The sequence below is a fragment of the Corapipo altera genome, unplaced genomic scaffold (genome assembly GCF_003945725.1).
Source record: "Corapipo altera isolate COAL_440 unplaced genomic scaffold, ASM394572v1 23, whole genome shotgun sequence".
Classification (NCBI taxonomy): Eukaryota; Metazoa; Chordata; class Aves; order Passeriformes; family Pipridae; genus Corapipo; species Corapipo altera.
This window is the reverse complement of record NW_020884878.1, coordinates 765177-790434: the sequence shown is the minus strand read 5'-3', so window position 1 is coordinate 790434 and position 25258 is coordinate 765177. Positions and strand designations below refer to the sequence as shown.

Below are 25258 nucleotides of genomic sequence, written 5' to 3'. Positions count from 1 at the left end.
TAGAGCTTGTTCTTCTCTTTATTACAGCATAGAAAAAATACATCCATTTAGTGCACCCCTCAGAGCAGGATTCAACAGCTATTAATGGATGGCCCATGAAACGTGGTCCAAGCTCCCTGTCCTGAGCAGTTTCCCATCTCCTGCAGTTTATACTCACTCATGGCAAGGTCCAGTCCTCCCATAGGAAGCCCAGCTCTGCTGCCATTAGTCAACATTCCACTACAAGGAGAGGGGAAGGAATACATGAAAGCAGCAAATCAAGTGGCAAGGGTCATCCCAAAAGCCAGGCAAAGGGATGTTCCCGCCAAAAGAAGCTCCTGAGTGCAGGACAGAAAAGTTGCAAATGGAGCTAAACAGGAGAAAACAAACAAACAAAACCAAAACAAATAAACCCCCCAAAAAATAACCCCACAATTTTAACTGCTTCAATGACTCAGTCTTGTTTCTCAGACTGCTTCTAGAGGAACTCAGCAGAAAGACTTTCAGCTAAAGATTGGTTTTCCAGGCAAAGGTAAGAACCAAGTGTCACCCAGAAGGAGTTGTGTCAGCACAGTTCCAGGGTTTCTCATCTCATCCAGCTGGCAGGAGGAAAAACCCACTTGTCTAAACTTGGGGAAACTAGTTTTATGGGAAGAAAATGTAGGCTTGAATATTGACACTAAATGTTATAATCAAAATGGCATTTAAATGCTTGTGCAAATAAAACCCTGCAATAAGAGTAAAACCACAAACTTTAATAAAAAAGTCTGGCTTTATTTAAAAAAAAAAAATTTACAAGTGTATTTCTTTAAGCCTCAAACATACACAGCTGAGTTATTCACATCTCCCATTAGATGTGGCTTATTGCTTCAGCCTCCCTCAGCAAAGTGCCACATGACTAACGAGCCTCCCCCTCCACAAAAATGTACCTCACCATTTTACAAAGCTCTCGTGCAGACAGGGTTTGTTTTCTTCCCTTTAACACTCGAACACAGCTGGTTTTGCACAGAAAAGTGCACGAGAAAGCGATGGCAGCACGGCCATCGCAGATGGCAGCGATTCTGCCCCAACCTTTGCTGGCTTGATCAGCTTCTTGTCCTGCTGGCTGTCCCTTGGTGTCAGGCCAGTGGTCCCTGGCTAACTGGGGTGCCAGAAGAGCCCGCTGAAAGCGTCCTGCAGGGCTCGGTGACAAGCCAGGGAAGACGTGTATCCCCCGGCGAGATCCTGCGGAGAGGCGGCTCGTACGTGGGTGAGGTACCTGCAGCAAAGAGCAGCGTCATTTTAGAGCAGGAATGAACACATCAAACACCTGTGTAGTGCACGGTACGGTGAGGTGGAGGCTGCTTCTGGGAGAAAGCAAAGAGGTGGAGCTGCCCACTGCCAGCCACCCATGAACACAGCAGGATAAATCTTCCATGAGTTAAAACCAGGACGCACCGTCAGCCAGGCTGCCCCAACCAACACACTCAGACAGCTCAGTGCCACAGGGCTAAGGACATTCACAGGTTTGTATTCTCTGCTTGCTCTGGGGAGGGTTCATTTCCACCCTTCTGTAGTTCTTTCTAAGACAAGGACAACTCACAAGCTCTCGGTTCCCACAGGAACAGGGGGGCTTCAGCTCTGTCAGTTAATGTTGGTTCCTCTGACAACCTCAGGGCTGAGCTTTGTGCTCTCAGGCCTATCTGTGTCTGGAGCCCACTGACACCTGGGAATCAGATCGTCAACATTATGGCTAAAGAAGCCTCTAAACTTCCTCATGAATTAAGCATCACCACCCATTTGCAGAGTCATCTAATGCTCCCCCAAACCTGCCAGGCTGACGAGTTGACATGGAAACACGCTGCCTGTGCTGGCACACCAACACACTCTTGGCTCCCCTTGGCTCCTTCCAAGGGCTCCAACCCAGCCACACACACCAAGAGCTCCCATTAAAGGTGTCTGCTCAGGGGGGCCTGGATGGCTTCTTTCCACGGTGTAACCCTACGTGAGACAGGTACAAGACCAGATTCTCTACTAGTTTTGCACCAAAACCCCATCATATACACAGAGGGATCCACAGCCCAGCACGACAATCATCTCAAACCCTGACCACCAGATACACCACCAGGAACAAGAAGTGCCTCTCTCCCAGTGGCCATCTGAGCTGCCCCACTTGAGCTGGCTGTTTTGATTCCTCACTTGGTACATGTTGCTCCTGGGAAGGTTGAGTCATTCCACCTCTGGCTTGGCAATTCAAGCATAAACTTGCAAAATGCACACAGCCTTTTATAATGTTATCCCGAGAAACCTAAAACAGCTGTACTTTTGGCAGGAAAATACAGGACCACCAGTAAAATATCCAAAACAGTTGCATCTTTTAATTTATGACTGTACACTGTTTCCATAAAGAGTATATAAAACAGGTCAGATTTTATAGGTAAGACATAATAAACAGTCATACCCATTGATGCCATAAATTTGCAGAAAAAGAGGTTACTGAGAAATGATTAAATACAGTTTTAAAAACTGTATTTCTGGCACCTAATAACTGCAAGGCACAGACATGAGCAAAGTTTCTGAGCGATTCTTGATGAGATGCTGAAGCTGAGACACCTAATTTGTCTCCTGTGGCTGAGCTGAGCTCTGCTGCTTTGGACCAGCTTGTGATGGAGCCCAACTCTCACTGCTGGATATTGGTTCCCATCAGCATGGACATAGGCAGGAGGGCACAAACCCTTTTATTAGTGCTCAGTCCAAAGGGAATCTACAAACACAGCAGTAAACCTGGTCCCATCTCTTAACTTTCAAGGGGAGGTGGTCTGCAGAAAGCTCCTGGTTTGTGGTAGAACACATTTTACGGTTTTAAATTTATTTTTTTTTTAACATTCTTGTTACTTGTTCCTTAATATTTTAGGAGGAAGATCTCATCCTTCCCAAAGGACTTTTACAACTGCTGTGGGAAACAGGAGCTCCTTCCCCCAGCCAGGAACAATGGATACTGACAACAACAAATAATTTCCTTCGAAACGCTGGTGTGAAACTTCCTCCACCCTCCAAACTGGAGAGTCTTACAAAAATCAATTTCCATCTCGGATTCCACTTCTATCATATTTACTTCATTACACAAACTTCATTTTCCCTTCATGCATGAAACAGTCCAGTGAAAACGGGATTATTTTACATTTCAATATTAACAAAGGTTGGTTGTGTCTTTCTCATCTTTTCTTACTTACATATCACTGAAAGGAGAAAAGCAGAGTCTATTGTTTCCCTTTTTCTAGGACATCTGAAATTGGAGCGTTAGTTTCATAAGATACCCGATTTACAGCCATTACAGCATTTGTAGTTAATTGGCAGGTGATCTCTGAAGCAATACAAAATCATTGCCAAAAAGGCTCAGATTGACTTTCACTGCACAACCTGCATTAATTCTCCTTACTCCTGTGAAACGAGCACGACCCGCTGCTGGCTGTCAAGTGAGGTCTTTATTTTCTTGTTAAGTATCTGAACTTACTGCTCTTGACCCATTTAATTACTGTGGTACACCAGGCAATTGCAAAGAATCTGCCACGCTGAAGCCACACAATGAGAAGCGAATGTTTCGCCGGCTTTTCCACACCGATCCCCATCTGCGCTGCCCGAATCCAGCCATCCCCTCCACAGGAGAATCTCTCTGAACTGGATTCCTGGGGTTTCTGGCAGAGGTCAGCACATCTTTTCATGTGCACCTTTACAACAGCAGCAGGAAGAAGCGCTTGCCAAGTTTTATTTCCAAAAAGCCAAGCTCCGTTAGGTCTTGGGACCTGGAGGTAATTGCTCTCACTAGTTAGCAAATTCCAGCACACTGGGTCTGTTTTTCATAGGTTTATTTTAAGTACCTGTAAATCTTATAAGCAGAAACCAGGAAAATGAGGTTTGCTTTTTCTGGTGCACAGTTTTTTAATGTAACTTGTTTTTACGGAGGGCAGACTAAACTCTGAAGTTAAAAAAAGGTCTGCACTATTATTTTTGAGCAGGGCTAAAGGGCTGTGTGTTCCCTGCCCCACAGTTTCACACTTCCCATTCTCTGTAATGCTGAATCTTTGCTTCAGGCTCTGCCCAAACAAGCCCCCTTTCCTTACTGCAGCCTTTGGATGTTGATCTTCCCCATTAACCTTTCACATCAGTTAAAACACGTCGTGTTTTGTTCTTCATGAGCCTTCAGGGGGCTCATTCCTGACCTTCAGTTTCTCATCACTGTGGAGGGGAGGGAGGGGGGGCAGAAAAATAAGCCTCCTGTTTTTAAGGAAAGAGGTGCAATTCACACTCGGTGTGAAGGCTCAGAATCAAGCTGGTCATTCCTGGGAGCAGGTTTTCTCTGTGTTTTCTCTTTTCCAAAAGCTGTGTCACCATCACTTCATTGGGAAGGACTAGGACAGCTGGAGAACTATGCAGTGGTGCTCAGCATGGCAGGGGAGGTAATTCCCTGTGCCTTTCCAGCCTGGCCCAGGCAGCCTCAGCACCCCTTGGTGCTGCTGCTTTCGAGAGCCAGAGAACCCAACAGCAGCTCAGTAACACCTGAGACCACTGGCAAATGTCCCCTCGCTGCTCAACAGGGTGCTCTTGTTTCAGAGAAACTCAGGAAGGACTTCAGAAACCATCAGAGAGGATGGAGAAAGGACACAATCAAACCCGGCTAAAAAAACCAACCAACCAAAACACAAACAAACCTAAAAACCCCCCACCTAAACAAACAAACGAAAAGAACCAAGATGCCAAAAACTGCCCATAGCACTTCCCTTCACCCACCCAACCGAAAGTATCAGTGCTAGGAATTATTTCACACAATCTTCCCCATCCACAGAAGATAAATACACTCCCACTGGCATTTCTGCAGATGCGCCGCTGGAGGTACACGTGGAATAACTTGGATTTGGCACACGGATTTTTTTTTTTTTTTTCATCTATTAGGTATTTTATGGGGGTGAAGAAAAGAAAAATCATTCACAAGTTGTTTGACAGGAAAAAAAAAAAAAAAGATAACGTAATTCTATTCCACAGAATAGATTTACTGCTCATCTGATTATCTGCAGTATCCAAGACAGAAAGTAATGGGGCAGACATTAGATCTGGGAAATTTTCCAGATTTGTCATTTAAATAATAAATAGTGGTTGCATGAAAGCGAGCAAAATACTCCAGTCTGGAGAACTGTGTGAAGCATTAGCAAGGCAGTAGCACAGGCTGCTGCATTCCTGAACCTTTCTGGAGACACTCTTTTCATTAGATTTACCAAGGCCCTGGGATGAGCTATCGCTGCATTACTCAGAGCAAGCTTGGAGAGACTGGGTCTCATCAGACAACAGAGGCACAAAGAAACTGGATTGTGTCTGGCCTGTTTTTTGTTCAGGAATGTGCAGTCTGGGTTACTCTATAGTCCCTGAGCAGGTACAAACTGAGCTCCTCTGCTCAGCTCTGTTTTTGTTTGAACCAGTCAGCTCTACCACAGTCAGTCCATGCAGCCAAACAGGATTTGTTTATAAAATGAGCCGAGTTCGTTGCTGTTCTCTGTTAAATAACCCCGGGAAATTCATTTGGGAACAGGCCTTTGCTGGGTGTTACTCAAATATGGTGTGGTTCTCCCTGTCTTGGACACTGCAATGTCTAAGGCAGGGCAAAATCACAAGACACAAAGCTGGTACTCAAAGAAATCAGAGCAGCAATTCTTCCTTCCATGGAGTTACAAGCTTGATCCCAGGTCCTCAAAAATAAAAAAAACCCAGTCTTTAATGTATTTTAGCAGACACTACTGACACTATTTGGGCACAATTATTGAATTTAGATCTTAACAAACCCACTAACTATTACTGGTGTCAGAAATTTCTGCTGAACACCAGCCAACACAGCCTGTTCCAACCTGGAATGCAACTTTAACACAGCCATAAACTCGGCAAGGGCTCCTCCTGAGTCCAGCTCAATCCCTCTTTGCACCGTGCCCGAGGTCACAGTGCCAGCCCTGATGACACTGAGGCACCTGCCCTCAGCCACTCCTCTCCTCCACCCCCCAGACAGCAAGGATAAAATGGGAAAAAGAAAATCTATTTAATAGCTGCAATCACCGTGGGGTTCTATTATTTGTTTGAGGTTTTTTCCCCAGTGCCTCTGAGTATTCAATTGCAGCAATCAGTGTGAATGTCTAAACAATGCTAAGCATGATGAGGTCCAAATACAACAGACCCCAAGGCAGAGAGAAAAAGAATATATTTTTACCCAGATTATGGCACCTTATGGACCCAACACAGCCCATAGAGCAGGGGGTAAGAAAAAGTCACTCTAAATACCACAATACAGTTTTGGCTGCTGAAAAATCCTACCAAAGACAAGCGAGCCACCACAGACACTCCTGCAGCCCCAGCAATCCCACCTGCAGACAGCAGTGGTGTGCAGACAGCTTAGTAAACCAGTCTGGTTTGTTATTATTACTAACACTGCTTAGCTGTGCTAGTTTCTGAGGGCTTAAAGAGCAGAAACTGCTCACCAAGGTGTCAGATGAGTGCCAGGCCCTTTTCCATTTGCCACAAACCTGCTCAGCCTATTTTACTTACCCATGCCCCAAGAACCTCCTGCAGAACCATCTTAATTCCAGTTTCCAACAAGGAAAAGTTAGTGCCTTCATCTTGCAGTAAACTCTTAAACAGCAGATTCCTTCTGACTCTAATGGATCTCTATTTGCTTTAGTTATGGATCACAAAAAAACCTCCTAATTGAGAGTTTGAATTCACGGCTCCTAGAACTTTTATTTCTCTGTTTTAGGTCTTCTAAAGGAAGAACTCTTTTCTACCAGAAATAAAATTTCCCAGTAGAAAAGCCAGGAAACCCCCCAACCCTCCAAATCAATACAAGAAATGCAGGACCTCTAGTGATTCTTTTTAGCCTCCTCCATCTGCTTTTTCTAAATAGCAATTTGTTTCAAATGCTGTCAGAGTATGTCAGGGCAGGAGTGTGTGTCAACTGTGTGTGGTGAAACAAAGTACTTTGAAATTAAAACACACCTCAGTTAAGATGGAAGAGCACAGAGCTCTGCTACTGGACACTGAAAGAGGAAAAAAAAAGCCTAGAAAAGTAATATTAGCCATGAAACAGCTGTCACTGATAAAGCCAGTTCTGACTCCAAGGGTAAAAATCAGTGATGAGTTATTCCTCCTTCTTTTTGCTCATAAGAAAGGGCAAACATTTCTGATCCTGGGAGCCCAAAGCCACACGTGTCCTGCTGCAACAGTGACCCAGAAGCAGCTCTGGGCTCAGTGCTCCTGCTCCAAAAGGAGCAGCTTCGCTCCTTCCCAGTCCTTCCACAGCTACTGCAGTGACCAGTAAAAGAATTTTCAGACTGTTTAACATAAAAACCAAGGCACTTTTACGTGATGTTTTACATTAACTGTTTTCTTTTTTAATGGTGAAAGTCATACGTAACCTGTAAGATGTATCTAACGACCCCTCTCAGAGTTTATTACAAATTACCTGTGGCACTGGTGAGTGAGGTTGTGAACCTTGGAGCAGAAAAACCTTTAAATGCAAAGACACAAGGTCCTCGGTGGGGGAACAGAACAGAATCAGATTTTCCCATATTATTTTCCTTGAAAACTTCCTCTTTTTGTGATGAAATCCAGACTCCAGAGACCAAACATTTCCACTGAAAAGCTAATACTCTGGGGGATGGAACAGAGGGAAATTTCCTTGTGACAGCTACCTCAAAATACATCTTCAGTACTCCTAAGCAAATATGCCATAAAAAACCCAACTCCTCTACTGGTAAAAAAAGAAATTTAAAGGAAGAAAAGTTTTAGAGACCACCTGGTTCTCCAGCATTTTCCTAGCACTGCAATTCCACTGCTGCTCCAGTTTTTAAATAGACATGAGACCAGACTCAGGTACTCACATGTATTTAACACACAAACATGGGCTTTTTGAGTAACTGAGAAGCCAGTGCTATTGCCTAGAGGTAAGATGAAAAAGCACGGAGGAACTGAGATCAAAGGACAAGGAGAAATGCCTTCTGCCCCACAGAAACTGTCTGATACAATTTTAAAAGAAGTGGATGTTTTAAAGTGTAAAGACAGGAAACTAACGATGAAAAAGGTTTTCTAGAATAAAGGAAGCTTTGTACTCCTCTGACCTAATCTGCATTTTGCACATTTTCTCTGCTGCAGGCTGGATGCAGCCCTGGGACAGGTTCTGCAGGCACTGCCATAGCAACGGGTTTTGGACAACTCCAGTCCCACTGCAGGGTCTTGCCCAAGCAGGCACCACCTTGATACAACTATTTCTTGTGGATAAGACTATAAACTCCAAGTACTATGGACTACAGAACTTGAGACTATCAACTTAAAGCATTGTAGACTATACAGACTACAGATTTTGAAATAAGACATAAACCTCATAAATGGTGCAAGTTCACCTATTCCCATCCTCAAAAGGAACTGCAAATCCAATTGTACCTGGAGATGTTAGAAATGTTAACAAGTTATATAAACCACCTCTCTTCACTGAGGAATTATGCAAGCTAGAGATTTACATTAGACAAAAATTCCTGTGTGTGAATCCAGTGCATGTTTGAGAAACACATTTGGCCCCTCACGTGAGCGCAGCATTCACAGTAGGTGTCTGCATATTCATTTTGATAATAATAAAATGCTACATTTACTCAGGTTCTCTTAGCATTTGATCACGCAGCACCACTTCAGATGAGGTGTTACAGTTCCAGCCTCAGGAAATGTAAATACCAGTGCAAGAGAGCAGCCACTGCTGTCTTTGCAGCACTTGACGATCTGAGCTAATGCGGGAAATCTTGAATGAAGCTTCAAAAGTTAAAGCAATGACAGAGATCATCTTGTTTTGTTGTTTGTTTTTTTTTTTTAGTTAAAAAGAAAAACAGCCCTGAAGGTGCTAGAATACACCATAACCCCACTAGGCAAGCTTCAGAGAGAGGAGGCACGTCCTCAGCTGTCTAAGGCAAGATGGGTTATAGTTTTCTGTGCTGTTGCAGGGCAGATTCAAAGCAATGATTATCTGAAAGTTCTCCTCACTTTAGCACGAGACTGCCTGCTTTAAAATAAAAACAGGAAATGGAAAGCAGAACCTGCAGATACATGAATCCTTTGCAAGCAAAGGAAAACTAGAGGCTACACAATTTCTTTTTATTCACGTGCTTCAACCCTGTAAAGAATATTTTATACAAGTTCTGCATAGACTTTTCTTTCTTCAATTGACAGGGTGCTTCCCTGTGTCCCAGTAAAACACTTAGTTGCTTTAATGGCTCCACACATGTCAGAAAAGAGCCATCACTGACTATGCTGTGTGAAGAGTTTGTTTCTTGTTGCTCATCACATATCTCTGCCCCACACATTCCTCCCGACGTTCCCAGCTCCAAAATATGCACAAACCACCACGATTCGGACGGACTTGTTTTTCCTTTTCCTTTGAACTGAAAGGATTTCTGCTTCAACTCTTTCCCAAAGAGCTGCTTGAACTCATTACCCCCACGCCCGTAGCTGGCAACAAGAGGTTAATGTTTATTTCTAGAAGCCTTGCTCACAGGAAGCCTTCCTCCAGCGCAAGTGATTTCCGTAACTCCAGAGGGGTTGGGAGCGCCCTTGGATGAGCGGGGGCACCTGGTGCCCCATTTGTCATCTTCCTGAGGTCACCCGCCAGCTGTCTGTCCTCTCAACACCCGGGCTCACCACGGCGGCGAAGGCATTCTCCCGCGCTCGGGTTTCCAGGTCTGAACTTCCAGATACAGTAAATCAATCAGCCATCACAGAAAGTGCTCAAACAACTGCAAGTTAAGCATTTTAACACCCTTGAGCAGCCTCACTGCGCAACAAGGACACTGCAGTCCCCGCTGGAATCCGGCAGGGAACTCGCCCTGCAGGACTAGTATGGATTACACTCGGGAGCACTGCAGAACTGCAGCTACATTTAGTCTATGACTAAATCAGCCTCCGCTCGTACTTGACCCCGAGAAGAATGTCATTGAACACAAGGGCCTTTTCTCAGCTATGATTTTGTACTTTTTTTCTTTTCAATGGCTAAAAAGACCATTAAGCCACCACTCTGTAACTGCAAAGCAGCTCTCTTCGTAACATGTTGTGGAAAAGTTTTGGCAGGGATTGATCCCCAAATTCCTTATTTTGCCCCTGCCTTCCAATTCCTCACGTTTAGGACAAAGGTCACCAGAAGAACATGGATATGTTTAAAGAATTATTATTACTCTGAGGAAATTAACCATTGTTTCCTATCTTACTACCTGAGTCAGGATTATTTTCTTTTAGGTTTATCTCTTTTTTTTTAAGGATAGGGCAAGTTCAGTCTTAAAGACACCACTGTGTCTTTCCCCGGGGCTCAGGGAACGCTTCTCTGGGCTTGACTCTGGGAATACAGCATCACTTCTGCAGGCAAAAAGAGAGAACACAACTTTTATTCTGAAAGACAGTTCTTTTGGACACACAAATTTTTATTTCAGGATAAAAATTCCCTACTGTTCCTCACACTGCCTTCTTCTTCGTCTTCCGCACACCCCACCGCGTGCCATAAATCCCCCAGCGCAGGGCAACCACTCCATATTGATGAACTGGGGCTTTGAGAGAGCTACATGAAAAAGATTCCTCCAGGACCAGCTTCCATGTAAATTATGCAGCTGCAAAGCAAACAGAGCACTTTCTGAACAGAGCACTCAGTCAGGAACACCTACAGACAGGGGATGGAGATGCAGAGACATTTCCCCACCACCACCACCACCTTTTCAGTACATTTTGCTTGATGCACAGTTCTGTGGCAACAGACCACAAGCATGGTCATGGTTGTGTTATAGAATCATAGAATGGTTTGGGTTGGAAGGGACATTAAAGATCATCTTGTTCCAACCACCTTGCCATGGGCAGAGATGCCACCCACTAGCTCAGGACCACAACTGCAGAGTCCAGGACAGCTGCCAGCCAAGAGGAGATATTTCTGCCCCAGGAGCTCTGGTAAAGACCTTAACTTTGGGCCCAAGTCTGGAAAATGGACAGTTTTAGAGGTTTTCTTGCACTAGAGGACTATGCTTTAGTCCCAGCAGGGGAGGACACAGCCCCAGAGTGACTCATGTATCAGGCACAGCCACAGGCTTTGCCCCCAAATCACTGTTGATGGATAAAACATCATCCAAACATAGAAAAATCTGGTTATAACCTCAGCTTGAAAATATGGTCTCCGCAGGTCAGACGGTCTGTTCTGTTTTCACTGTGACACAGCATCCTCTGTGCTGACCGGGTAGCAACGAATTCATGTCATATGGTAATTCCAGCTTAATATGACTCAAACAAAACAGCACAAGATGCACAAGAAATTTTAGAGCATTGATACTGATTAGATAAGTAAAGCTGCCAAACCCACTAATTATCTCAAATGAATACCCACAAGTACAGAGCAAATCTGCTCTGTGCTCACAGTTGTTCATTTTAGACAAGAAGAACCCAAAGCTATTTTCTTTAGGCAGCATGTGAAAAGTACAATTGCTGAAAGCAAAGAGACTGCAGTTTGGATGGTGGTATTTAAGGATGAGATTGTTCGGGTCAAAAGAAGGTGAAAACAGGTTGCCTGGTATTGCAGCTGCTTAGTGCTCTAATGCATCAGACCCTCCGCTGCCACAGGTTCTGGTTGCTGCTGATCAGGTCAGCATTTAAGTCTGATGCTGAGGATCAAGTTTACAGCTCTCAGCCACGCTGGCATCTGCTCCTCAGGAAGGCTTGGAAGAGGTGGGAGGGAGAAAGGAGAGGAGGGCAGGAGCTCGGAGTGAGGCTTCTCCTCAAAACCACGGCTGGGCGAAGGATTAGAAGCATCTGCCCCAGTCCTGTGCAGCCTTTGGGCTGAGCTCTCACACACCGACCTGCAAAGGAGCCACTCAGCCCTACTCTGTGTCACAGGGCACTCAGACAGCTCACAAAGGTGGGGGGATGAGGAGGGGAAAGAGTTGCTCTGTTCTCCTGAAAATATTTTTTTTTTGCAGGGGAATGAAGGAAAACCCCCACCCCTTCAATCCTAGGCAGTTTCCTCCTATCTGTCAGCATATGGTAGGAGCTATTATTATTTGGCTTAAATCTAAAGCATCATTACGCCTATTTTTCTATTTTAACAGTTTGACAATTCTATTGTGAAATCTGGGTGTAATTCTCTGGATTTTATTGTCCTTCTCCATTGTGCCCTGGTGGAATTTCTAGGGGGGAAATGGCAGTGATGATAGGAGAACTTCATTTTACTCTCCTAAAAAGACAATGAGTTAAGTGTCGAAATGGACTTGTTCTTTAATTTATATAATTTATGTTGAATTAATTTTAATTCTCTGCTGCTTTCAATCTAACCCAATATCCTGAACCAGCAGCAGCACAGATACCAAAGCAGGAGTGTGCTGAGTTAGGCAGAGTCCTTTATTTTCACCTGAGGGAGAAAAGTGCTAACAGAGTTGTTATGGAGCAGTGACTTTCACAATTGCTGAAATTCTCCACGGATTATTTGTTAACAACTCGACTCAACTTGCAAACTGCACCCTCAAACACTGTCTCTAAAGAAGTTGTGCCTACTGATTGAACTGATTCTCCAACCCTCTGGTCAGAAAATGTCTTTTAAGGATTCACAGAGCATGCCCAGCAATTGAGGGGGTTGCTAATAAATAATGACATTTAATAAATTATCTGGTGATTCCCTGATGAGAAGAGCTCCCAGTAACACTAGGTGGCAGAAGGCTCTGTCACATTGAAGACACCTGCAGACAGATATACTGAGACCTAGACTTGAGCTTGATTTTAGAAAAGCTAAGGGGAAAACAGTTAAAACAGCTCCAAAATCCCATTTTCCATCCACTCTTCCAGTTTTAATTCTGCCCTAGTATCCTTAGTGCACATGGTTTCACGCTTTAAAAGATCATTGGCTATCCCTGAATATGAATATACCCTCTAAATCTGAACCTTGAATTGCCTCTTATTCAATTCAGGTGAAATTCTGTACGTGACAGGTGATTCTATTGAGCTTTTATTCAAGCAAAAGAGGAATTTGCAGTTGAAAGAAATAAATGACCGTTGGGGAGAGCACACAATAAAAACATACGCTGCGAGTTACCCTGAAACATTCTTGAAACCCAGCCTAGAGTGCTACAGCAAACACACTCCTGCAGCTGAAAGAAAAACAACAACCTACAAGCAAACTCATTCAAAACCGCTCGAGATTTACTGGGGAGAAGGTCTGCTAAAAATGGCATCTCCTCCTTCATGGAGATGCATTTTCAGGAGGTACTTTTGAAATTACATGTAAAATTCTTCAGTATCAGCTGGTTGCTTCTAGTTTTACATATTTAACCCTTTAAAAAACACTTATGCTCCATTTTCCTTGATTCTGGCCACTTTCTTTTCAACTACTCTAAGTTTCTCTCTCATCCAGTATAAATCAAATGTATAAGGAAATAAAGAGGTGTCCCTGCCTGTGGTGGGGGTGGGGGACAGGACTAGATAACTTTCAAGGTTCATTCCAAACCCTGAACATCCTATGATTTCCAGCAAAAGACAGGTGAAGAACTATCAGCAATCACACTCAAAGGCAGTATAAGAAGAACAATCTGCTGCATGGGCTGTAACAGAAAAAGAAACAGAAAAAGCAACGCAAGGAGGAAGCCGTAAACATGGAGGGGAAGTGGAAGACAAGCGATGTCTGGATGTTGCAAAACAAAAGGCAGTGGGAGGAGAATGACACTTTATTTCCTTAGTCATGTAAGTCTGAGTTGACAGCAAAGATTTCTTCTAGGAGCCCATGGCTGCACTGCTTTTGCACTTGCTAACCAGTAACATCCCAAATTTACAGCACTTGAGGGGTGGGTTCCCCGAGTGAAGCTGCTGCTCAGTGCATTGAGGTGGGCTCTTTTGCACCTCTAGCCACAGAGGCTCTTTGTGTTTAAATACAGTACATACATTTTATCATTCCCACTTGTCAGCAGTGGAAATTGTCATCTAAGCAGGAAAAGATGCTGTTGAAGAAACAGGAGGGGTTGGCTAGAAAGTAAAAATTATTTTGGCCATGACAGCTCATCTCACTGCCCGTTTTGAGGGTAAGGGATCACGCCACCCATTGCAAATTGCTGCCTGAGAGGCAGAAAAATCAATAGTAGGTAGGAAAGCCGACTTGCCAAGGCCACAGCCACTGCCAGTGGATTATTAATGCATCTGTCTGCATTCTTTAATGTTTCCTAAGAAGCAACTATGTTAACTGAAAAGGTGTGACGTGTCACCAGCCCTTCTCTTCTCTCCTCTTCATTTTCTCTCTATATTAAAACCTTGGCTACCAAAGAAAACAATCACGTTTCACCTCATCTTTTCCCAGCTTTTCTGAGGTTCAGTTCCTGCTCTAGAGCAATATATACAGTCTAAGTACTACCCCTGACAAGCTGTTTGACAGCCCTAAGCTGCACATCTATTTTACCCCCAGAGCTTTGGAGTTGGTAGGGCTTAGATGGGAAATGGAGGCCAATTAAAATAAACACAGACAATATCAATGAATTCTTCAGAAAGGCACACGACAAGCAAAATGAAACACTACTGGCTTTTGCCCACAGTCAGAATTCAGCCCATCTCACAGGCTGAACGCTCTGGCTGAGGTCCAGAAAGACACTTAAGCACATGTCTTATTTTAAGCATGTGAGCAGCCTCATTGATTTTTCACTCAGGCCAGTAAGAATATTCAATGCGCTTAAAGTTAAGCACATTGTTAAGTGCCTCCCTGGAACAAGGCCAGGCTATTTAGCCCTTGCAAGAGTTAGTCTACAGAATATTTACCATTATTTTAACTTCTCAAGACTATCTTTGAGATAAAGTTTTATGGTGTATGGAAATATTTCATTCATACGAGCAGTGACTGTTTTACAGCAACCCTCAGGGACCAAGTATCCTTCCCCTTCCCACATCTTCTAAAGCAGTAACTGGAAGGGTTATCAAGACACATAAGCAAACACACCAATAAAGAAAATCAGTTTTGAAAGGGAAGCCAGCAGTCTTACTGATCTGGAGAGCAAAACAAGCTCCATAGTGAAAAGCTGACAGATATATTACTTTTCAGTGAAAACTAATAAAGTCATTTGCCAATATCCCATTCCAATATCAAGTCCTGTGCAGAGACTTTGAAAAGCAAGCTAATTGTAAGCTAAAATGAATTATCACAATAAGTACACATTCAATTTCATTTTTCCTTCTTGCCTTTACACGGAGTTAAAAACAAAACTCAAGGAAAGGCTGGTTAGTGCTTCCTCAGGATGATCTCACCACATCAGAGCACTTTAGAGATCAAAGACACAACAAACACACTATTGCTTTTTGCTACAAAGAATCAGTGCCATTTGCTCTGCTACAGATAATTAGATTATTATCTGGTTGGCATTATCCAAGTTCAGTATCATACCCTGAATAAGAGCTGGAGAAAGATGTTTTAAGATAAGGAAAGCTGCACTGGGTCAGACTCAGGCTTCCCCCACCACAGCCATCCCTCTCCAGGAGCAGAAAAGGAGCACTTGGAAGCCCAACCATTCCACTGGTACCAGGACACTGTGACAATTTGCTCCTCTTTTATGAGCAGATGTGGCTTTTTCTTTCAGTACTTGTTTCTTTCAGAAAATTCACCACTTTCAGTGGTGAAAGTACAGATCTAACAGCAAGATACATGAACAGAAAGCCAGTTTAACACTAGGTCACCTCAAGCCTGAGGGTGACTCACAGCTGTACCACTCATCATGTCTTAGACCAATGCAGCTCCACTGATTTCATGTTACCAACCCCACACGTGATGGCAATTCATGCCTCAGCATCCCATACACCACTTTAGAAACTGGAGGACCACCCTCATGGGCAACCTCTGAGACCTCTGCAAAAAGAAACTAAGACAAAGGCAGCCTGAATACTTTCTAGTGGATTCTAGTTTAGAAGTCCTCAACTTGAAATAAGTAATATCTTTTTTAATATCTAGAGTTATTTTACACATCTTGTTGCTGATTATTTGGTGACATTTTCTCACCTTGCCATGCAGAGTCTGAGCAGACAGACGGAAAGATGGTTAACACCAAGAAAATTTTGAGGCTGGAAGGCACATAGGGAGACAAGATATTATTATCATCACATACAGAATATTCTGAGTTGGAGGGGACCCACAAGGATCATCAAGTCCAACTCTTAAGGGAATGGCCCATTGTGTCCAGCCTCCCTGCACAGCAGGGTCAGCTCAAACAGGTCATTCAGGGCTGTGTCCAGTCAAGTTTTGGCATTTCCAAGAAGGAACACTTCACAAACTCTCTAGTCAACCTGCTCCAGCGTTTGACCTCCCTTGCAGTAAATGCATTCTAATGGAATTCCCTGTGTTTCAATTAGTGTCTGCAGCATCTTGCCCTCTCCCTGGGAATCACTGAGAAGAGTCTGGCTCTGTCCCTTTCAACTCCATGCCTGCCATCAGGTATTTACTCACATTGACAAGATCCTTCCAAACCTCCCCTTCTCTAGATTAAACAGTTCCAGCTCCCTCAGTCTCACCTCACATGACAGATACTCCTATCCCTCCTATCCTTACTCACTCCAGTATGTCCATGTCTCTTGCACCAGGGAGCCTAGGACAGGACCCAGCATTCCTGATGTGTCCATCACTGGTGCTGAGCAGAGGGGAAGGATCACCACCTCCCTCAACCTCCCAGCTGGTAACACTCTGCCTAATGCAGCTCTGGAGACTGGTGGCCTTTCTTTCCCACTAGGACACACTGCTGGCTCATGGCCACCATGGTGTGGGTCATTCTCCACGGAGCTGTTTTCCATCAGGTCAGCTCCCAGGCTGTACTGGCACATGGGGTTGTTCCTCCCCAGGTGCAGGACCCTGCATTTCTCTTTGCTGAACTCACAAGAGTCCCCCTGAAGGGCAGCACAACCATCTGGTGCACGAGCTGCTCCTCTGGACTTTGTAATCTCCTGCAAACGTGCTGAGGGTGCACTCCTTCCCACAGTCAGCTGGGAAAGAAGAGAACAGGGAGCACTGGTCCCAGTATTGACCCCTGGGGTGTATCACTGTGTCCTGCTCTGCTTTGAAACCCAAAAATTAACAGGTGTGTTAACAACACCGGATTGTATTGATTTAACCAGTTCCCATTCGTAAATTGAGAGAGCACAATATTTTAGTATATGCAAGAATCAAGTGGTTTTGAACAGTACTTGCTGGCTCAACTCATCCTTAAAAGTGAATTTTCTTTAAGAAAACTTCAAAAATAATTTATGACTTGAGAGGGAAAGAGAGACTTTTCTTTTTGAGCTGCTTTAGTATGTAACTAACCCAAATGGTGGATTTTCTTAAGAAATCGTTTCTGCGGACAAAATTACCCCTTCACTTGAAGAAACAAGAGCAACAAGAAAGCTGTATTCCAGAACTGGGATTACAGCCAGTTTATGATGGATAAACATTGAATGCTTATGGCATAATTATAATGTCACAGCATTTGCTGCCAGAATTAGAAAAAAATATTCTTAAAATTATACCCTAAATAGAATGGTGTTTAGTTTAGCTAAACTGAAAGCACACTCCAAGAAATGTGAAAAAACAAACTTACCATGACTCCAAATCTCAATTATGCATACTAAGGGCTTGTTTTAATAAAAGTACATTTAGTAGCTGAATAAAGTTTCTCAAAAAATAATTTAAAAGATAATTAATTCCCAATGTCCAAAAAAGTGTCACATGCAATTTCATCACTGACTCATGTAAACTAACCTCAGATTTAACCAAATGCAACTGTGATCAATATTTTGTCAATCTGAAACTATCTGGGGTTTAAGGCAACAAAACCAGATGCAAGGATGAGTAAAAAGTTGGAACCCACAAACAGAATGGAGTTCTTGGCTACCGAAGGTCTGGAACAGTTATACTGACAGGGAGAAGCCATAAGAATGAAAAATTTTGATAGTACTGCCATGCTGAACAGGAAGAGAGTCAAGTGCAGAAGAAATGAACATGATAGTTTGTTTCTGTTGCATTTTACTTATTTTTTTCTCTTTTATAAATGGCATCCTCCACTCCTAGGCAGCTCAAGGCACGGATTGTTCTCCACACCTCTAAATTGGTGTACAGTCTCTAGCATGATGGGCTTGCAATTATGTTCTTAGCATTTTTGTATGGCAAAAACCAGCAATAAACAACCAAAGAAACCAACCACGTGAAATATAAACACTGTCAGATTTACCAATGTAAGCTCTTGAAAAGGTTGTTAAGAGTTGTTGAACAGTGAGACACAAAAAGGTTGGTTATACATAGTAGAGCTGGGCCACAAAAGAAAAGAACATTGGAAACAGATTCTACCTTCACTGTGAAAAAACCCTGAATACAGGGTTTGTTCTTTTTTATCCCCCAAAAATGCTGATCACCTTGCAGCCTTAATTAGGGGTGACCATCCTCAGCCCTGGTTACCTAAAGGGCTCAGCCAGTGAAAAGCAAAACCCATCCAGTGGACAGGAACCTCATGTTTGTCAGCCAGGCAGGACTTCCCAGCCTGTAAAAACCACCTCCTGCAGCAGTTTTATCTTTATTCTGCTGCAGCATGTGACTACCTGTAACACTCACTGGAGAGAGGGAATGCTGTCTGGTTACCCAGTCTCACTGGGGATGAAGTTCCATGTATCCCAGAGACACAGACCCCTTTAATTGCAGCACAGACACCCAGCTTTGTGTGTTTGTGTAACATGTGCACACACAAACACGTGTGCACAACCTGCCCACCACTGCTCTGACACCCATCCCAACCTCAGGAGAAGGTGATAGGGAATAAAAAGCTGCCTACATCGATCACTTTTTATTATTTATTTTACTTATCATCTCTTGGCAATAACACTTGCAGTGGAAAAACCCACGAACTAAAAACAAAAACGGGGCTGAGGGAGGAGAAGGCATCAGAGTGGAGAAAATGGAGTTTTACTCCTCAAAACAATAACCCCTACCACGACAGCCTCGCTGGCTCCTTCTCCACTGACAGGAAATTTCTGTAAAAGAATCATGTGGTGCTGGAACACAAAGCTGCAGAGGTTTATGTATGAGACAGGCTATAGGCTTGACCAGGGATTAACGAACAGAGTCAAAAGCCCAGTCCTCTCCTCTGCCTTCCAAATACTAAAAACTTAGAATGTGACAGAAACCTGTTGACTTTGACAGAGTTTAAATTATATCAATCTGAAGCCAAAGAAGCAGAACACCTAACACTGGCAGAAAAATAAGTCTGAGGCTTCATTGCTTCACAGTCTCCCGAAAGTTTTCATCTTCACAAAAACAGGCAGAAAATCCTAGAGGACCACAGAAGGGCAGTGGATTTATGAGGTCTGAGAATCCTAAAACAAAGAGGCAGTTGAGCGAGTTGATTTTATTATTTTATCCTTGAAAGCTTAAATAATAAAAAAAAGGTAAAAATAAAAATAAAGCACAGCAAGCACCTACTAGAAAAGCACAGTGTCAGTATTGTCCTTCAGGCATGTTTCCCTCCCCACCTCTGGAAAGTTGTCTGACATTTGAAATAATTGGGAGGAAGAATTTTCTCCCCTGGCAAAGTGAATTAACTTCACCATATTTGTATCATCTGTCAGAGTTGACTCTGCTCTCTTCTTCATGTCTGACACAAGCTTCTACACCTACTTGACAGATCAAACAGGCTTTAAAGAAATTATTGTGCTTTAAAGGGAAGTTCCGTGGTTACATCAAGTCAGAAGCTGCAAGACAAAAGGTGAGTGATTATTAGTGTATTAGTACCTGATTAGTACCTGATACACTCCCCTTGAATATTAAAATGCAGTGTAACTTTGTCCTGAAGTTTAACCTCTTTTATGCAATTTGCTGTTTCATTATGAAACTCCTTTAGTCTTCAATCATCATAAACATCTGTAGAAAATTAAAGTAGGTCTTTTTCTTGCTCTGTGTTCTTGAACTGCTTAATTTCTCAAATTATTAAGATATAAGAGCTCCTTGCTAGAACAAGAAAATTTAAGAAACAGTGTGGGCCACTGCTTTAACATACAGCCATAAACAGGTATATGCATGTTTATGCACTGAATGTTATAACCAAGTGTTTTATCTTATTTTAAGACTACATAACATATTAGTGGTTTATGCAACACCGTACACAGTGACGTCACCAGATTACATGTGATGCCACTCTTTGGCATCATAAACCAAGGGCCAGATCTCATCACATTTTGTGGTCACTACAACTGAGGCCCAAACCCATTTCCCATTAGCCCCAGTTTAACATTTACTGTACACCAGTGTACAAACCTCATGATTAAAGGCAGCAGAGAAAGATAACGCACACAATGCGCTTAATGCAGCTCTCCAGTTAAAACATAAATGAACCTATAGCAGCATGGTGGGTAATGCAGTTGTTGAAAAAACTTTGCTGTCAAAATGCATCTCCTTGTAGTCCACTGTTTAAAGCAACTAGACCAGTACTGCAGCTCTCCCAGATGGCAGCCAGGAACTGGGAGCACTCACTGGATGCATAACTGGGAAACAACATCAGGGTCTCTGTGTACCCTTTGCAGATTTCAAGTCCCTGAGCAGCAATGAAGGTCAAATCACAGAAGGAAAAGTCACTTTTATTTGGGCATGGACCTATTCTGTAGTAAAAAGTTGTGTTCTACTCACCAAAGGCACTCAGACATTCTGACAAGAAATGACAAGAAAGGGGGTTTGGCCCAATAAAATCTCTTTACTAAGAGAATAAAGCCAATAGTTTCTATTAAGTTGGTTGAGCGCGGTGCATCACATCTGACAGGCTGCTGATGGGAATGAAGGGAAGAGAGCACAGCCCTGTATCGATCCCTCATCAGCAGGGTGAGCACTCCTGTAAGTTCACTTTAAAGCAGCCCCACACAAGTATTGCATTATCTGCCACACGAGTGCTACGGAGGTTTTCAAAGGCTTAAACTATATCAAAGGCTTATATTATGGCACATAAATCTGTTGAGGGCTAATGTGATGCCCTCTGTGACTGGGAACTTCTTGTACTACAAAGGCTTTAACAGTTGGAGCCACAGAAGAGCAAAAATCACAGGAGGAGCAGAGCTGGCTCTTCCCAGACCACCTGCGCTGCTCCAGCACAGGCTGGAGAACACGAGAGACCAAACTGCCCTAAAAGCCAACTCAAAGGTAGCCCCCACACTTTACCACAAGTTTTACACAATTTTCCTGTAACTCTTTGTGGAGGTTAAATCTGTAAATTCCTCACTTTTTGTGTGAAAAACATTCAGTTTCTTCAAGGAAAAAAATTTGGTACTATTTCCATGGGAATCTTATGAGTCTTCTTTATGAGGAGAGGCTGAGGGAGCTGGGGCTGTTCAGCCTGGAGAAGAGGAGGCTCAGGGGAGACCTCCTCACTCTCTACAACTCCCTGAAAGGAGGTTGTAGCCAGGTGGGGGTTGGTCTCTTTTCCCAGGCAACTATCAGCAAGACAAGAGGGCATGGTCTCAAGTTGTGCCAGGGGAGGTTTAGGTCAGATATTAGAAAGAATTTCTTTACAGAGAGGGTGGTCAGACATTGGAATGGGCTGCCCAGGGAAGTAGTGGATTCTCCGTCCCTGGAGATTTTTAAAAAGAGACTGGATGTGGCACTTAGTGCCATGGTCTAGCAACTGCAGCAGTAGTGGATCAAGGGTTGAACTCGATGATCTCAAAGGTCCCTTCCAACCCAGCTGATTCTATGATTCTTTCTGAGTTAGCTATCCTTCTGCATCAGAATTATTATCCCTTAATCTCACTGCAGTACAAAAGGTCTCACTATATGCTCTGTCCATTTAATGCACTGCTGCTGAATATATTCTACACTGATCTATGGATTAGTTTAACCAATACTGATCTTAAGTGTCTTTACTCCAAGAACTAAAACTTCTTCACCCCAAGAACTAACACACCTCCCAGTGAGACACCCCAATAAAAAGCTTAAGCTCACCTTGAGGTTTACAACAAAAGCAGGAAGTATTTTTTTTTTCTTAAAGTACCACATGCAAATTAGTTTCATAGGTGATGCACCAAAAAATATTTAACCATGATTTACACTGATAGATCTCAAGAAATAAGTGTAAATGGGGATTCATCATCCAAAGGGGTATTTTCCCTGCAGGGATCTCATTTTATCCCAATGATACTCAACAACTTTCATCTACGATATGAAAGAAAATATAAAAGTCACTCTTTATAAAATATACATCTGTCAAAAAATCTGAGGGGGCTGGGAAAACAGATAAATGATTCAGGCTAATCTGCAGCACTTACTCACATGGACATTTTCCAGCCAAAGACAGCTCAGTTGCAAAGGACATGCAGTGAGGAGCAAAGGATGGGACACACAGACACAGCACCACAAATTAATACTGAAAACAACAAAGTTAATGGTGGCCAACTTACAAAACCTGAGTTCTGGTTACTTCTGGAGGTAAGGAGGTGAGTACAGACACAAAGTAATATCAAGCAGGGCAATGGGGAGGACATGTGGACCGAAGCCAAACTCCAAAGGTGTTCTGGTGCTTAACTGCCTTTAGGGATTTCAGTCTATCTGATGTAACAAAGGCTACAGAGGAATCGCTGACAGGATGAGATCTGATTCATCCCTGCACAGTCAGTCTCTTCCTCTGCAGCTCTGCACCTTTCCAAGCAGCACATGCTGCCCCACTCACCGATACCTTTCCTTCTCTACTCTGATTATCCTAAACTAGTTTGTGTTTTCAATCAATTCAGTTCATGAAAACTCGCCAAACAGACTCTTCTTTCTATTAGTTGCTCTACAAAATGTTCCCTTTGTCTATTCAGAGTTCACCCTGGTTTTCTGCAGTAAGTTCTCTTGAGTGTTACCTTCTCTCTTCTGGGGCAAAAAAACTTCAGCTGCACTTGCTGAAACAATCCCTGCCTTGATATGCCTACAAAACACCTAATAACACAACAGCAATAACAACAAGGAGTTATCACACTGTAAATGGAAAATGTTCCATAACAATCTCTGCATGCACACATATGCACACACAAACATATAAACCAACAAAATAATTCCAGTAGAAACAACAGCTTTCCTGGGTTTCCTGCATGATCAGCACAGATCATGCCCTCAAAGCAGCTGTTCTTGATGCCCTAACTCCTACTCTCTACTTGGAAGAATTAATAGTACCACTGTAGTATCTTCATCAGGAAGTCTCTTCTTCATCTTTGCCAGGAAGCAGAGAGTTTTGGGGAGCTCTTCTCCTCCCCTACATTTACCCTCACCACGTGGCAGACATTCTTCTGGGAGCATCCAAGCGTTTTACATGAGTAAAAGCAAACTTTTTGGAAACAGCTCATCAAGAGAGAATGTAAGCAATGAGTTTATGTGTGGGCTGGAGAAAAGGGGGAGAAAAAGAAGCTGAAGGGAATCCAGGAACACACAATGCTTATTTAGATGTCACTTTCCTATTACTTCAAGAAATTCTGCTAAATTTAGTATGTCTTCTGAATATTTTTTATTTATTTTTTAATTTATATTTTTTTACGTCAGAAGTATTTTAAAGCCTCTCCTTTATTTGCATTTCTTGCTTTTCATTTTGCTTTCTTAAGGAAAGTGGCAGCTGAAATGGTGTTCTAAAAACAAGTCACAAACATTTAGCAGTGTTGCCATTTCAAACACCAGGCTCAGCTGAAACTGCTGTGGGGTAAGATGATGCTGTTTCAGCTGCTGGAGCCCTCAAAGGACAAAAAAAAAATGCTGAATAAAACCAAAATATAAGTCATGAGTCAACAAAAACTCTGGGATTTGTTGCAAATAACATCCTTCAAAGCAGCCCAAAATAGAGGATGCACTTCTCTTTGCAAACAACAGTATTATCACCTCCACCCAGCCAGTCCAACTCGTGTGGTTCTCTCTACTGGAAGTAACAAGTATTTCCCAGAACCTAATGCTGATATTTCAAACCAGATATTCCCATTTTCAGATAATGAAACAAAGCACCAGTGGGGGAAAGGAGAAAAAAAAAAAGAAAAAAAGGAGAGGTTCAAAAGGAGCTTAGATGTAAAACTACCATAGATTTCAGCAATTTGACCTTACTATGGAAATATGACGTGCACACGTGAGTGAGGAAGGCATGAAATGGACCCACACACGAGCACTGAAATATCTTGTATTTGCTAGCCCCACTCACAAAGTATTTTTCTAAGGGGATAAAAATAGCATTAAAAGAAAATACATTGATTTTCTGTTCCTTTCTGATCTCGAATTCCCAGGGCAGAGAGCCTGTAAAACCTGCTGCTGCAGTACATACAGGCAGCTGATCTGAGCAGAGAGCTCCAGGCAGGCTCTCAGCATTTGCCTCCAAATACAGGAAAATCAACCAGCAGGCAACAGCTCCCAGAAAAGCCAAACACCTACAAACTTGAGGATGAACAGCCTGCAGTGCCAGCCCATGGCCTCACTGCCCACTCTGTCCTGCAGGTAGCTACATTCCTGTGCCCCATCTGCAAACATCCCTGAGCCATGTGAGCACACTGCTCAAATATATGGAAGTGCCTGGGAGCACACACAGTTCATCCACTGGGTTGCAAAAGAAAGTAGTATCCACCCAGGCTGCCCAAGGGTAGGAACATTAAAGGCACTTCTGTAAGGCCTGATCCTGTTCCCACTGAAGCCACTACAAATCCCTCTGCCAGGGCTGAGAGCAGAACTGGACCTATGTTCAGCCCTTATTTTTAAACCTACAGCCCTCAGCATCCAAGCAAGTTCAACGGGAATTTTTCCGAACAGTGGTTTGACACAAGAACCAAAAACAAGTCAGGGAACATGTGAACTTCCTACAGCTCTTTGGAGGAGCCAGGGAAGGAGTCTGGAGGTGTTAACTGTGAGAACTGCAAAAATGCTGAGGAGGGCAGTTGCACTAAATTATCATTGCTGTCATCTCCACGGTCTGATACGACACTGTTGATGGCTCAGATGTTTGTAGAACCGGATAACACCAGTTTTGTATGTTCTTCTGCTAGTCCATGCTTTTCCAAGCACATTTAAGACCTGGATAAATTAAACAAATACAGCAGATCTAAAAAATCTGTAGATTATAGAATCATAGAATCAACCACTTCTGGGTGAGCAAAAAAGAGAGAGAAGTAATAAATACAAAATACAAAACTAGCAACTTCAGTGACTGCTCTTAGATAGAAGCCAAAAGATCAAGAAGGATCCTACAGCATGGACTGCTCAAGGCAAGGGACTACTCAGTCATGGCAGAGTCCTGAAGGTGAA

At 43.1% G+C, this 25258-nt stretch overlaps 1 protein-coding gene across 3 annotated transcripts in view; it reads right to left on the bottom strand.

The window, feature by feature from the left end:
* Positions 1–25258, bottom strand: part of MNAT1 (MNAT1, CDK activating kinase assembly factor) — a 119893-nt gene continuing 94635 nt past the window's right edge. For 2 of the 3 annotated variants that reach the window (XM_027637697.1, XM_027637698.1), the window contains one exon: positions 1–1237. In XM_027637697.1, coding sequence (XP_027493498.1) covers positions 1117–1237 — 121 coding nt within the window. In that variant the 3' untranslated portion in view covers positions 1–1116. Of the gene's footprint in view, positions 1238–10464; positions 10629–25258 lie in introns of those variants that run through there. The other variant, XM_027637699.1, reaches the window with a different exon arrangement.